Source organism: Artemia franciscana, chromosome 4 (assembly GCF_032884065.1).
Source record: "Artemia franciscana chromosome 4, ASM3288406v1, whole genome shotgun sequence".
Taxonomy (NCBI): domain Eukaryota; kingdom Metazoa; phylum Arthropoda; class Branchiopoda; order Anostraca; family Artemiidae; genus Artemia; species Artemia franciscana.
The window spans coordinates 30,677,842-30,691,777 of record NC_088866.1 but is presented as its reverse complement, the minus strand read 5'-3'; the positions used below and the strand labels follow the sequence as shown (position 1 = coordinate 30,691,777).

The 13,936-nt window shown below is 34.6% G+C and overlaps 1 protein-coding gene across 1 annotated transcript in view; it reads left to right on the top strand.

The window, feature by feature from the left end:
- LOC136026285 (DNA-directed RNA polymerase II subunit RPB7-like) overlaps nucleotides 1-13,936 on the top strand; it is a 148,161-nt gene that overhangs the window by 16,715 nt on the left and 117,510 nt on the right. Inside the window, exon 4 of the mRNA XM_065702683.1 lies at nucleotides 6,384-6,434. Coding sequence (XP_065558755.1) covers nucleotides 6,384-6,434 — 51 coding nt within the window. The remainder of the gene's footprint in view (nucleotides 1-6,383; nucleotides 6,435-13,936) is intronic.

Sequence of the window (13,936 nt, the reverse complement as noted above, 5' to 3'; positions counted from 1 at the left end):
AGCTTTTGTCTGTAACGATCGTTGAAACGCAAACATCTTCGTAGCTAAATAGCCATTCTAGAGAATTGTTTTTTCATTTGATGCTGTTTGATTAATCAGCCTTTCCACAAAGTCTCGAACGCCCTTGAAATCCACGTTAACCTTTGAGAAAAAAATAATTGATTGTATTCAACAATTTGAATATAGAATTAGGCTACGTATAATTATGTACTGTGGCTGTTATTCTTTAAAGAAATGACTAAATGTCTTTTAATAGTATTCAGTTTAATCATAATGTAATATCTGTCGGAATTTTCCAAGTATTTACTAGCTGAATTTCATAACAATATGTATATTATTTATATACGGAAAGGTATATTCTTATAGGGATTAGTGCCAAAATGGATTAGTTTTTTATTAGGTTTACTTTCATGGCTAATTCAAATTTGATTTTTTAAAATAATTATTCTTGCTATCATTATTGATTAACCTAATTAAAATGTCTAATTAATTGGAAATATTGATTAGCTGAATTATTTCTATTAAAAAATTTTCACGCATGCAAAAAGTTCCTAAGATTGGCTATAATTCTATCTAGTGGTCAAAATCCGAAACGTGACGAAAAAGACAACTTCAACTTCAACTTCAACTCCAACTTTTTCTTTATTCAACTTAAAAAATACAAAAACAATATCATGTCCCAACAGAGAGCAGAGCTCATAAGGATGGGACAGTGCAAAAACAGAAGAAACATCAACATCTCATCTTACTAATAATTCCAAAAATCAACACGGCAAAAAATAAAAAAATGGAAAAAAAACACAAAAGAAAAGTAACAAGGATAATTAAATAACTAAATATCGGGCAGGAGGGGCATGGCAGGCCATCCCAAACACAGGGAAACAAAAACAAACACACAAAGAAGAAGATCAAATAATTTAATATCCCATCGTCAATGGTGAATAATCAAACATTAGCAAACAATCTTCGATGATTACTTTTTTAAATTTAGCTGAGATTTTTGCGTTGGATCAAACAGAATTTTGTCATTTAGCTTATAATTGTTTGCAATGAAGGGTATTTGGTACCTAATCGAAAACATTGACGTTTCAGAACTACAAAAGGAATTCGGTACATCCCAGACCGCCGACAATCTGAATGAGGAAGTAAAATTATCAGAGATTTATCATAGAAATAATTTTCAGAATTTTGGATTTGAAAATGCCATATGGAAATATTTAATGCTTGGATATCTTTTGAATCAACAAATTTAAGAAAAAGAATAGCGTTTTAGTTCCCGAAACATTTTCAAGTTTTGAAGGGCAATGTAAAGAATTTCCTAGTATTCTTATTGCCCTATTTTGTAGTACCTGTAAGAGTTTAAATGCTTCCAAAAAGTATTAAGATAAACAACTGAACAGTAATTCAAATAAGAAGCAATTAGAGAATGGTAAATTATTTTTAATATGGTAAATGGAAAGATATTCTTCACACGATACATCGACCCAATATTTTTGAGCAAGTTTTAATCTTAAATACTCAATATGATTATGAAATGACAAACGGGGATCAAGAAAAACTCCTAAATAATAGTATGATTGGACCCTAAAAATTTTTCGATCACCAACCTGAAGCTCCTGACAAGAAATCTCTCGAGTGACACGTTTTGAACGACCAAAAACTATAAATTTAGTTTTTGTAAAATTCGTGACTAGATTTTTCGAAACAAACCATCGATTAACTGAGGTAACACTTGTAGTCAAATTTTCGATCAACGTCAATGAATCAACGTATCTTCTGCAAATAGAATTGCATGGCTAATATTCTCTTGCAAACCTCATGGAAGATCATTAATATAAATCAGAAATAAAAGTGTACTCAATTCTGAGCCTTGGGGGACATCAATATCAATAAGACTTTTTAAATTAGTAATTTTTCCACCGACATCTACTGTTCTTTCGTGTCCGCACAGGTATGATTTAATAATTCGTAATCATTTCCCTCTTATGCCGGTTTCCCTCTTATGCCAACACAATAATAATTGTCAAGAAAATTATTTAAATGATTTTCAGCAAGTCTGATTAACCTGCAATAATCTGCTACTAATACTAGTATCAGGAATGACAAACGTCATGTATCAAAAGTCGAGTTAAATACACTATAAGCTGGGATGGATACAGAATCATATGTTGGGGGGAGGGGGAGGTACTAACAAAACCTGATTTCTGTCGTTTATGTTTTGACCCTCTATTCCTGTAATTCGTGGAATTTTTGACCTTCTGGGGGGGCATATACCCTTGTAACCACCCTTTAGATCCGCTCCTGACTATGAGGTGCACCTATTACTGTCATTTTACCTTTTCACTGGCACTTTATTGGATTTCTACTTATCACCAAAATGCCGTGTTTTTTAAAGAGTTTCTTAGCGGAACGCTAAGTTTTCATCAGTTTTCTGGGATCCTGGGAGATGGTTTACTGATGACATCTATTTTTTGGCTATTATAAAACTAGATGGCAATATTCTTTATATAAAGTTTCAAGTTTTCAAAATTTACTGCGCTTGCGATTTGCAATGGTATATACTTTTAGTAGGCCGTGAAAACTGATGAACGATGTTATATATATATCTATCTATATAAAAATAAGTTGTCTGTGGATGGATGGATGGATGTGTCAGGTGACGTCACCTGAAAAAACTGGATCAGGTGACGTCAAAACTGAAAAAACTAAAAAAAGGCAAAAACTACAAAAAAAACTAAAAACTAATAAAAAAAATAAAAAAGCTAAAAAACTAAAAAAACTATAAAGGTAAAAACCAATAAAAAACTAAAAAAAAACTGAAAAAACTAAAAAAAGGCAAAAACTACAAAAAAAACTAAAAACTAATAAAAAAAGTAAAAAAGCTAAAAAACTAAAAAAACTAAAAAAAGGTAAAAAACTAAAAAAAATAAAAACTAAAAAAAAGGAAAAAACTGAAAAATAAGCTAAAATAAAGGTAAAAACCAATAAAAAACTAAAAAAAAAAAGGAAAAAACTAATAAATGACGACACTCAAAGAGAAAAAAAAGGCAAAAACTACAAAAAAAACTAAAAACTAATAAAAAAAATAAAAAAGCTAAAAAACTAAAAAAACTAAAAAAAGGCAAAAACTACAAAAAAAACTAAAAACTAATAAAAAAGCTAAAAAACTAAAAAAACTAAAAAAAAGGCAAAAACTACAAAAAAACTAAAAACTAATAAAAAAAATAAAAAAGCTAAAAAACTAAAAAAAACTAAAAAAACTAAAAAAAGGTAAAAAACTAAAAAAACTAAAAACTAAAAAAAACTAAAAAAGGTAAAAACTAAAAGAACTAAAAAAGAAAAAAATAAATGACGACACTCAAAGAGAAAGCGACCAGGACAAAAGGAATGTTCGATTAGCAATCAACAAAGCACCGGGACACAGGGAGTATAAATGACGACCCGGGGGAAACAGGGGGATATAAATGACGACCGGGACAAAAAAACTAAAAAGAAAAAAAAACTAAAAACTAATAAAAAAACTAAAAAATCTAAATAAGCTAAAAAAGAAAAAAAAAGGAAAAAAATAAAGGAGAAAAACAAAACTAAAAAACGAATGTATATACAGACCGGGACACCGGGATACAAATGACGACCGGGACCCGGGACACAGGGAATATAAATGACGACCGGGACACAGGGACACAACTCCGGTACACCGGGATACAAATGACGACCGGGACACAGGGAATATAAATGACGACCGGGACACAGGGACACAACTACAACGGGGACACCGGGGGAAACAGGGGGATATAAATGACGACCGGGACAAAAAAACTAAAAAGAAAAAAAAACTAAAAACTAATAAAAAAACTAAAAAATCTAAAAATCTAAATAAGCTAAAAAAGAAAAAAAAAGGAAAAAAATAAAGGAGAAAAACAAAACTAAAAAACGAATGTATATACAGACCGGGACACCGGGATACAAATGACGACCGGGACCCGGGACACAGGGAATATAAATGACGACCGGGACACAGGGACACAACTACAACGGGGACACCGGGGGAAACAGGGGGATGTAAATGACGACCGGGACACCGGGACAGGGAATGGTCGATTAGCAATCACCATCAACAAAGCTCAAGGGCAATCATTAGAATCATGAGGTATAGATCTGAATACAGATTGTTTTCCCATGGACCATTATATGTTGCATGTTCAAGAGTCGGTAAACCTGACAATCTATTTATATGCAAAGACAATGGGACAGCAAAGAATGTTGTATATTCGCAAGTTTTACGTAGTTAAAACCATATATATATATCTATCTATATTCACAGGTGGGACATAGGGACACAACTACAATGGCGCGTAACTATTATGGCGCGTAACGACTTACGCGCGCGGGGGGGCTTGGGGGGGGCGCGAAGCGCCCCCACCAACTAGGTGTTGGGGTGGCGCGAAGCGCCACCCCAACAGCTAGTATATATATATATATATATATATATATATATATATATAATCCTTACATTAGGTTATAAAGGAAAGTAAGTCGAGATTTTACTTGGAATTCACCTCAAATTATTTAAAACTATCGCTGAAATTTGCATGTCCAAGAAAAAGTTTAATTTTTCCCCAGAAGTAAATCACAAAATTTAGGAATTGCATCTTTGTTTTACTTCAGAAGCGTAATCCTCTGACTACATTGTACCACTTTTAAACTCGCAATTCGATATATATCCATTTGTTTGGATAACTTAATCTTGCCAAAAAACCATGTGTCTTTCGTTTTCTTCATTTGATACACTTTGTTTAACTATTAAATACTTTTTTTTTTGTTTAAAACACATGAAGACAAAATTTTCCATTCGACTAAATTTACGAGTCCATTGGTTTTTGAATTAAAATGGAAAAGCTGTGGCCATCAAGTTATGACTAATTGTAGAAAAAGCCAAGACAGATAGTCCAATTGACTGAGAGGCAATTCTGGCATTAATCCCCCCACCCCCACCCCTTATTAGTATTGTATAAAAATGATGTAAGGATGTTAGGAAATTGGGAGGAAGAAAATTAAAGTTAAAACAAGGGTATGGGAGTGAATAAAAAGTATTTATTTCAAAATTTTGTAATATTTGCAGTGACCATGTTGGTCAAATGGACCATGTTGGTCCATTTTTTTTTCGGAAAATGCGAATAAATCAAATCTGTTTAGTTTTAACTCCCTCAAATTTAATGACTATTTGATTTGGTAAAGGTTTCAAGTTACTCTTTTTTGACGTGTAAGGGGTACAGAAATATAGCTAAGAGTTTTGTAGTTCAAAGATATCGGTACTGCTAGCAGGAGAGAAAGCGGGATTCATAAAAAGCTTTCTTCAAAAAGTTTGTTTTAAATAAACTGGATAGGCTTGATTTTGTCAAAACTGCCGCAATAGTAAGATCAATAATCTTGAAAGACACTCAACATTTCTTCGGCTTCAGGTTGGTGTGCTGGTGGTTTCCGGCCTCTGATTGCTGGTGCTGCCCAAACACCACTACAAAAATATGCTTTCAGATCTGTCATAGAATCTGGTAAAAATGAAAAAACAAAAAATTCTACTATTTTCCGTTCCGTTGAGACTCTTGTTTTGAGTAAAATTGACACTTTTTAAAATCAATTGGGTAGTTTTTGTTGTTATTGCATTATATGTTAAAGTACAGGGTGACGCATTAGTCCTCTTACCATTTTAAAGTAAAGTGGCATTATTAAAATTATATAAAAGTGTATATAAAACATATACACAAAAATATATACACAAGTATATATGCACAAAAGTGTATATATACACTATATAAAGTGGCATTAGATATTTTTTGTTATTGAGTGTATTTTATTAATTTTTTTTCATTATACAGATTAAAGATTGGATATGACGTAATCATAGCTGTAGTTATCCTCAACACAATATTGCATATTTGCAGTGATTTTAGGCATACATGCTGAACATCCTGGTCCAGGTCGAAACATATCACCAACGGAACCATGTTCTTGAAAACATTTCATCAAATTATAGTAGGTTGAGTATGAGGATGCAAAACTTTGAAATGACGTATCTAAGATCTTTGTGTTTTGTGTGTAAGATTCAGTAGTTGAGGGATTTTCAAAACAAAATTTAATAATCTTTACCCTTTATATGGTTGTTCTAGCCGAGTGGTTAGCACAATGGACTTGAAATCCTGAGAACAGGGGTTCGAGTCCTGATGTTGCTGGGTATGTGGTTTCAAACGGGGGGCAATTGGATGATTTGATTGTGAAAAATTGATAAATGGAAATTTACAAATGGCAAAGTGACTCATGGACCACCTTGTATATTTGGAACTATTTTATTTGAGTTTTAATCGTTTTAATTGTCTTATTTATAGGTTGGCATCTTTGCAGATATCGGTCCTATGTCATGTTTTATTTCTCGGCATGTAAGTATTTTTTATTTCTATATACTTTCATGGTGTTTTTTTTTTAACTCTAATAAAATTCTTCATTTAATTTTTTAGTTGGGGTTAGAGTTTTACCATGGAGTCAGACGACTTTGTATTTTTGACGGAAAATGACTCACACATAATGCTTACAGTATAAACATTAAAACTCTGTGATGAACACCTAATGAGCTGAGCAAAATTAAAAATTGTAGGGACTGCGATGCACATGTTTGGAAGAACTGTCTTTAAATTATCCAATTGTAATTTTCTTATTCATGCAGATGAAAGTTTCATCTTCTTCTTTTAAAATTATCAAGAGCATGAAATCTGATTGTTTGAATTGCTTCAGGGAATACTTACACAACCATATATGGTTTAAAAAGTTGAAAATTCAGTTCTAATGAAAAATGCCTTCATATGCAGATGTGCAGATTGTGGTAGTAACAAGCACCCAATTAAATGGAAACGTGGATGGAAAATCAGCGAAAAATACGCTAAAAACAAATGGCCCCAAACAGCATAAGAAGGTGCAGGTCTCCTTTGAAGGTGTAGTTCTCTTTGGGAATTGACGTAGTTTAAGTGCCATATTTAAATATTTTGAATATTGATGTGTTCGATAGTTTTTGGTATGTTTGAATTTGACATTTTGAATTGATAACGCATATATTTACGTACCCTACCTTGCGTATTGTTATGTACTAATTGAAACACTAACTAATATTAATTTAATTTAGATTTGAGCTTTTTTCGTTTCTCATTTTGTTTTTGTATAGTTTCCTATAATTTGTTTAAACTAAGTTTTATTTCGCTGTCGATAAAGGCTTGTGGATGTGAAGACGAAAAACTCAGGAAAGTCCTTATTACTACTCGTTTTCATTATTTTGATTTCGTTGTAATTGTAAATGAAAAAGCAGTATGGACGTTTTTATATTGACTTTTACGGACGAAAGTCTAATTAAAGTTAAGTGATTAGTTTTGCTTATTTATTTTCATGGTTCAACGTGGCAGTACTGGCGAAAATGTGGTGTTGCACAAAAACCTTCATAATTAAAGAAAGAAAGAAAAATCATAGAAAATGTCAGTTCTCAGGTGTTAATAAACCTAAGAAGGGTTAAAGTGGCACAAATGTAGCGAGGAGGCAAATATGTGGCGAATTGGCAAAAATGGTGTTCTCGGTGCTTGAGGCTCAGGTTTAAGTTAAAGTGGCACAAATGTAGCGAGGAGGCAAATATGTGGCGAATTGGCAAAAATGGTGTTCTTGGTGCTTGAGGCTCAGGTTTAAGTTTGAGGTTCATTTTGTTTCAGGGTAGCAATTTGTGATTTGCTTCATATATCAGTTACAACGTGAAATTCAAAAACAAAAAACTTGGCAGTCCTTTCTTCTCCTGATGTTTATGCTTTTGTTATACTGATGACGGAAAAACGTAGCTGTATCTTCATTCATCTAGGTTTCTAATGCATCTCTGCAACGATTCAAAATGGATACCGGCTAAAAGCAGTTGCCCAGTGATTCAAACTCAAGCCAATACCATTAGATTGACTTTATAAAGGTATTCCAAACACTCTGGAAAGAGTTGTAGAATTTTTTTTCCTACCATGTGGAAAAATCAGACTTCTTAAAGACTAAAAAATGAAACAGTTTGGCGGTCATGATGTCATCGTTGAAGTTACGAACTTCTCATGTGTTATAAATATAAAGTTATATGTCTACTCTCCTTGCTCAATCAAATAATTTTCCTGTCGATCCTACTTGAGCACACGCAGTGGCCCGGTTTTATCTAAACAGCGCTTTGTTTTGGCTGCATCTGTCAGGCGTGTTCACTTTTTTGATAGAAACACTTTTGGGTGAACCGCGATTGGTTTTCATGTGTTTTCATTTGTAATATTAGTAATTAAATTAAGGTAGAATTAGATGCTCAAGATAATAAGTAGTGTTTACAATTGATAGTTGTATGCTTAATTAGTAAATCTCAGTTAGTTAACTAGCATAATTTATTGTTGGTTTGCAATGGTTAATAATCAAGCTAATTTAAATATTATTTGAAAATGAATGCTAGGAGAACATGCGAAACTTTTCCTGCATCTTTGATTCTTGGCCTAATTACTAACCGATTTTTATTTTTCACTGGACGTATCCTGGAGATGGCCTGAAAATGCAGGCTGGAGAAAATAGAGCCGGTTCTAAAATATTTAAAATCACTTCCTTTCATGCCTTTGAGTTGTTGAGTTCTGAAGGGTTTCCCTCAGAAATTCTGGGAAAAAGTTTTATGTCCGGGAAAGATTTCTCCAGAAGAAAAAAACTTAACCCTAAGAAACGTATTATCTTTTCTGATACTTCACTTGTGGATTATGTTTTCTTTGTTTTAGGATCACATAGGAATAAATAAAAGTCAATGCAAAATATAGGATGTCCTAATTTCAGGTTCTCAGTACACGAAAGAATAAAATATTCTTCTCACTTTGACCGACTCATAACGTCGGTCCCAATTTTCCCAAGTTAATGAATTAATAAATGATGTTTCATATGAGTGAAAAAAAAAAGATTTTCATCCAGGTCTACCATGAGTAGTCTGGAGGGACCGTATCAAATACCTCAACAACATGGGTAGAGAGATCTTGAAATCCTCTATTGTAGTGGCGTATACTCGACGTTCACTTAGCCCACTCCTTAAAAAAAAAAACCTGTTGAGGTTATCAGTGCTACCTTTCCAAACATTTTGAAACATAGGCATGTACGAATGAGGGAGAGAGCCTTTGGGCCTGCCCGCTTGTAGTTTCAGGATCTTCACTAAAGTCTTCTTGATTTGTCATATTATTTTGCCTGTTTTGTGTTTTTTTTTGTCCGTCTTACCCTTTGAAATTAATTCCTGCGCGCGTGCCTCTTCAGTGTTGTCAACTTGGAGCTGGGGGAGGCAGGAGGGCCTGCGCCGTCTAGATTTAAAAAATAACCTTTTTGGGGGCGCTGTCATTGAAAAATGCCGTTTTTTTTTTGGTATTTTCATTCAAAACATTAAAAAAATGATAACCATAAATATTGAAATATATTTTCCCCTGTGAAACAACTCTTTTTCAAACAACTTTTATTTTTGAATTTGAATGCATAGTAAACTAAAATAGAGAATTCAAACCGTATTAATAGTCATGACAATAAAATAGTGCCAACAAGATAAAAATTCAAGTCAAGGGAGATAGGAATTTAGTTGAGATTAAGATTACAAGCGATGATTTTTTCTTTTTGCCACGACACTTCGTATTGAAAGACCTGTCCTAGAAACTTGGGACGGAGCTTATTTAATCGGAAGTTGACAATTCTAGTGCCTTTTTTAGGAGTCAAAGTGATTGGAGAGCAACCAGCCCCTCTCACGCCCCCTTTCCCCCTAAGTTCATCGGAACAAAATTTCCCGATATGTATTTTTTCAGTATAGGTGACAAGTCCAAGAATTATGCCTCAGGGTTTCAAACCTCCTCCCCCGTTCCACAGCCCTCCAGGCAAGGGTTCTAAGTTATACAATTCGAAAATACGGTTCCTATATCTGTTTTTCTTTTGTATGATTAGTGAACTAAGTTAGAGCATTCAGACCATATTGATTGAACAGTTATGCCTATAAAAATAAGGCAAATAAGATACACATTAAGGTTGAATAAGGTGAAAATTGGTAAAGATCAAAGTAGGATAAATATTTTAAGCAATGGATAGCGGTAAAACACCCGAAGAAGCGGACTAAAGGATACTACTACTACTATTGACAGCTCACCGCAGCACCTAGACGCATGAGGCCCACACAGCTACGCACGCCCCTCCAACCCAATCTATTCAAAGCCTCCTTCTTCAAACCCTCCCAGGAAGTTCCCATTTCATTTAAATCTTCCTTTATAACATCCTCCCACCCAACCGCGGATTTCCTGCTTTCCGTTTAGCCCTAGACGGTTGGCTGAAAAGGACAATCTTTGACAATCTGTCATCCTTCATCCGCAGAACGTGCCCTAGCCTTTTCGACCTTTCTCTCATTATAGCCCTAGAAAGCGGGATGGAACCACACTTTTCGTACAATCCACTGTTTAAAATACGGTCAGTCTGCCGGGTACCCAGAAGAATCCGTAAACAATTTCTTTGGAAAACATATAGCAAATTTTCAACCACTTTTCGGAGCGCCCATGCTTCAGAGCCATATTTGATTACTGTGATCACTGTAACTTCCAATATTCTGATCTTGGTTTGCAGACTTATCTTCCTATTCTTCCAAACTTTCTTAGTGAAAAAATACCCTGAGCCTTGGCTATTCTACTTTTAACATCTTCTCTGCTTCCACCGTCTCCCACCAAGGTAAGTGAAGCTATCCACCTGATCTATTTTTTTGTTAGCCATTGTCACCTTTCCATCTCCACTTATTCATAACTTTAGTGACTTAGTCTTCTTAATATTAATTTTCAAACCTATTCTAACACCCTGAACTCATAAAACCTCTAAAAGTTCGTTCATCTTGCTCACACTTTCATCTAGAATGCTTAAATCATCATCATAATCCAAGTCCAAGAGAGTTTTTCCTCCCCATTTGATTCCATGGTCTCCCATTGCCTTTCTGTGCTTCTTAAGACAAAGTCCATCAAAATGATCCATATAAATGGGAATAGAACACGACCCTAATAAACTCCAGATTTAATACAAAACCAGCTGCTAACCCCTATTCCTACGTTAACCTCAGTAGTGCTATTATCGTATCTAGCACTAATCACTTTATTGTATTTGTCTGGTATGCCATACAAGGGTAAGACATTCACTAAAGCTCTTCTATCAACTGAATCGAATGCTTGCTCATAATCTATAAAACTGAGGACCAAAGGAGTTTTGATACAAGGTGTTAAATACAAAACCAGCTTCCAACCCCTTTTCCTACCTTAACTGCAGTAGTGGTATCCTCCTACCTAGCACTAATGACTTTATTGTATTTGTCTGGTATACCTTACAAGGGTAAGACATTCACTAAAGCTCTTCTTCTATCAACTGAATCAAATGCTTGCTCATAATCTATAAAACTGAGGACCAAAGGTAAAAAAAGGTAAAGGATACGGCATTAGACTTTACAGTCCCTACCGGCGGTGCTGATCTCCCTTTCTTGGCCCTTCAGCCAGGAAGTGCAATGGGGGGTTGGGGGCCAACCATCCTGTGCTTTCGCACACCCTTCCTGCTACCTACTCAGGCACTTCTCAATTATTAACCGGAGAATGAAAATTTGGTCCACACATCCTCTACCTTTACTAAAACTGCACTGTTCGTCTCTTATAACTTTATCTACAGCATCTCTCAGTCTAAAAAGTGTCATATTACTAAGTAATTTGCTACCTACAGAGACTGGACTAATGCCTCGATAATTACCCTACTCATTCTTATCACCTTTTTTTATTCATATTCTTTAATAACGTATTTCTTACCTCACAGCCACCATATTTAACAAACTCATTTACCACCTTGTCAGCACCTCTAGCCTTATTATTTTTAATCTTTTCAGTACTGTCGCTAATTCTTCCTCACAAAACAAACTTTCCTTCACATCCAATGTATCACCCACTTCTTCATTTTCCTCCTTATCTTCTCCTGGAACTCTATCTCGGTTTAGCACATTATCAAAATGTTCTACCCATCTCTCTTTAACTCTTTCCTTATCACTAATTATGGCCCGCTCCTGTCTTTAACTGGGACAAGTCTGGATTGACCATTCCCTCTCAGTTTATTAACGTGCCGGCACATTGTTTTATTATTATGCCATCTAGCTGCATCTTCCAGATTCTCAGCAATTTTATCCATGTCCTCCACTTCACACCTCCTTAGTTCATATTTTAATGCTTTCTCCACTTTCTTTACATTCCTTTTGTTTTCATATGATCTATCACTCAGATAATTTTTGTAAAAGTCCCTTCTCGTCTCTCTCTAACATTAAGTTTTTCCACTAATATTCTTTCTTCCCTAAGACCTCTTCTTCCCTGTGATACTTTCATCAATTTCACAAATTGTTTTCCTAAAATTATTCCATCCATCTTCCATATTGTCAAATTTTAAACTCTCTAGTTTAGTATTCAACTGTTCCTGGAAAGTTTCTCTCAAATTCTCATCCTGATGTCTACCAGCATAGTAACTTCCCGAAATTCCAACTTTAAGTTAACCCTATACACTACTAGATGGGGATCTTTACTTTTAACGTCAATAACAGCACTCCTATATATCCTAGTATCTTGTATTAATCCTGCCATTCTTCAGTTCACACTAAGATAATCAATAAGGTTTGCTGTCTTGCCATCCTGTGAAAACCATGTTAACTTATGAGTCATTTTATGACTGAACACCTTAATGGTTATAACTAGATTGTTATGCCTACAAAATTGCGGCGATCTGTAGCCATTTCCTACAACATATTCACCTAGGCTAGGATACTATCTATCTCTATTTCTACCGACCAGGGCCTTAAAATCTCTTAACAAAAATACCATATTTCCACCTGGGGCCCTGTTTATTTGCTCCTGTAACTGTCAGTAAAATTAAACTGAGTCACTAGTATCTCCATCAGTCGATTCTACAGGGGTATAGCTACTCTAACTGATACCCTGATCTTTTCAGTCATAAAATGAGAGATAAATATTCTATTATTAATTCCTTCCCAGCGTAAACAAGACTCAGTAGCTGCCTTATTCATCATGAGTCCTACCCCTTGTCTTATGTACCCCATCCTTCCTGTCTGAGTAAATAAAGTCTAAATCATCTACTCTCATGCTTACTATCCCTGGGGTATGAGTTTCGGAAACTCTTTATCCCCAAATAGGATGAGATCAAGTCATAAGGAAGGACTTATAGGGAATTGGAATATCATACGAGGGAGTAAAGAATGAAATCTTGATAGATTTGGGTTGAGGAGGATCGTGCACAGCTCTGATAGCTTTAGACAGCGTTTTGCAGTTTAATTAAGTAATATATTTATTTATGATTGATTTTAAACGGTAATAATCTAGCTAAGTTAAACAGGTAATTAAAATATTAATTCAAAATGACTGTTAGAAGATCATGCGAAGCTTTTCCTGTATTTTTGCTTCTTAGCCTAAATGGGAACTGATTTGGTTTTTTTCCCTGGGCGTATCCTGGATATGGTTTGGCAACGTAGGCTTTAGAGAATAGGGGAAGACCTAAAAAGTGTAACATTACTTCCGTTCCAGTCTTCGAGTTGTTGAGTTCCGTAATATATCTAAAGCCTTTCCCCCAGAAATTCTGGGAAAAAACTATATGTCTGGTCAAGATTTCCCCAGAAAAACCTAACCTAAGAAATGTACATTCTTTTTTGGTACTTCACTGGTGGATTATCTTTTCTCTGTTTTTAGACCGCATCCTTTGGAAATAATAATGCCTTCGCTGAGGTTTTTACTCTCTAAGCGTATTACGCTGGGAAATAAAAGATTTTGTCTTAATCGGATTAGTTTGAGTATATCAAAAGAGTTGATTAGGTTCCGTTCATGAG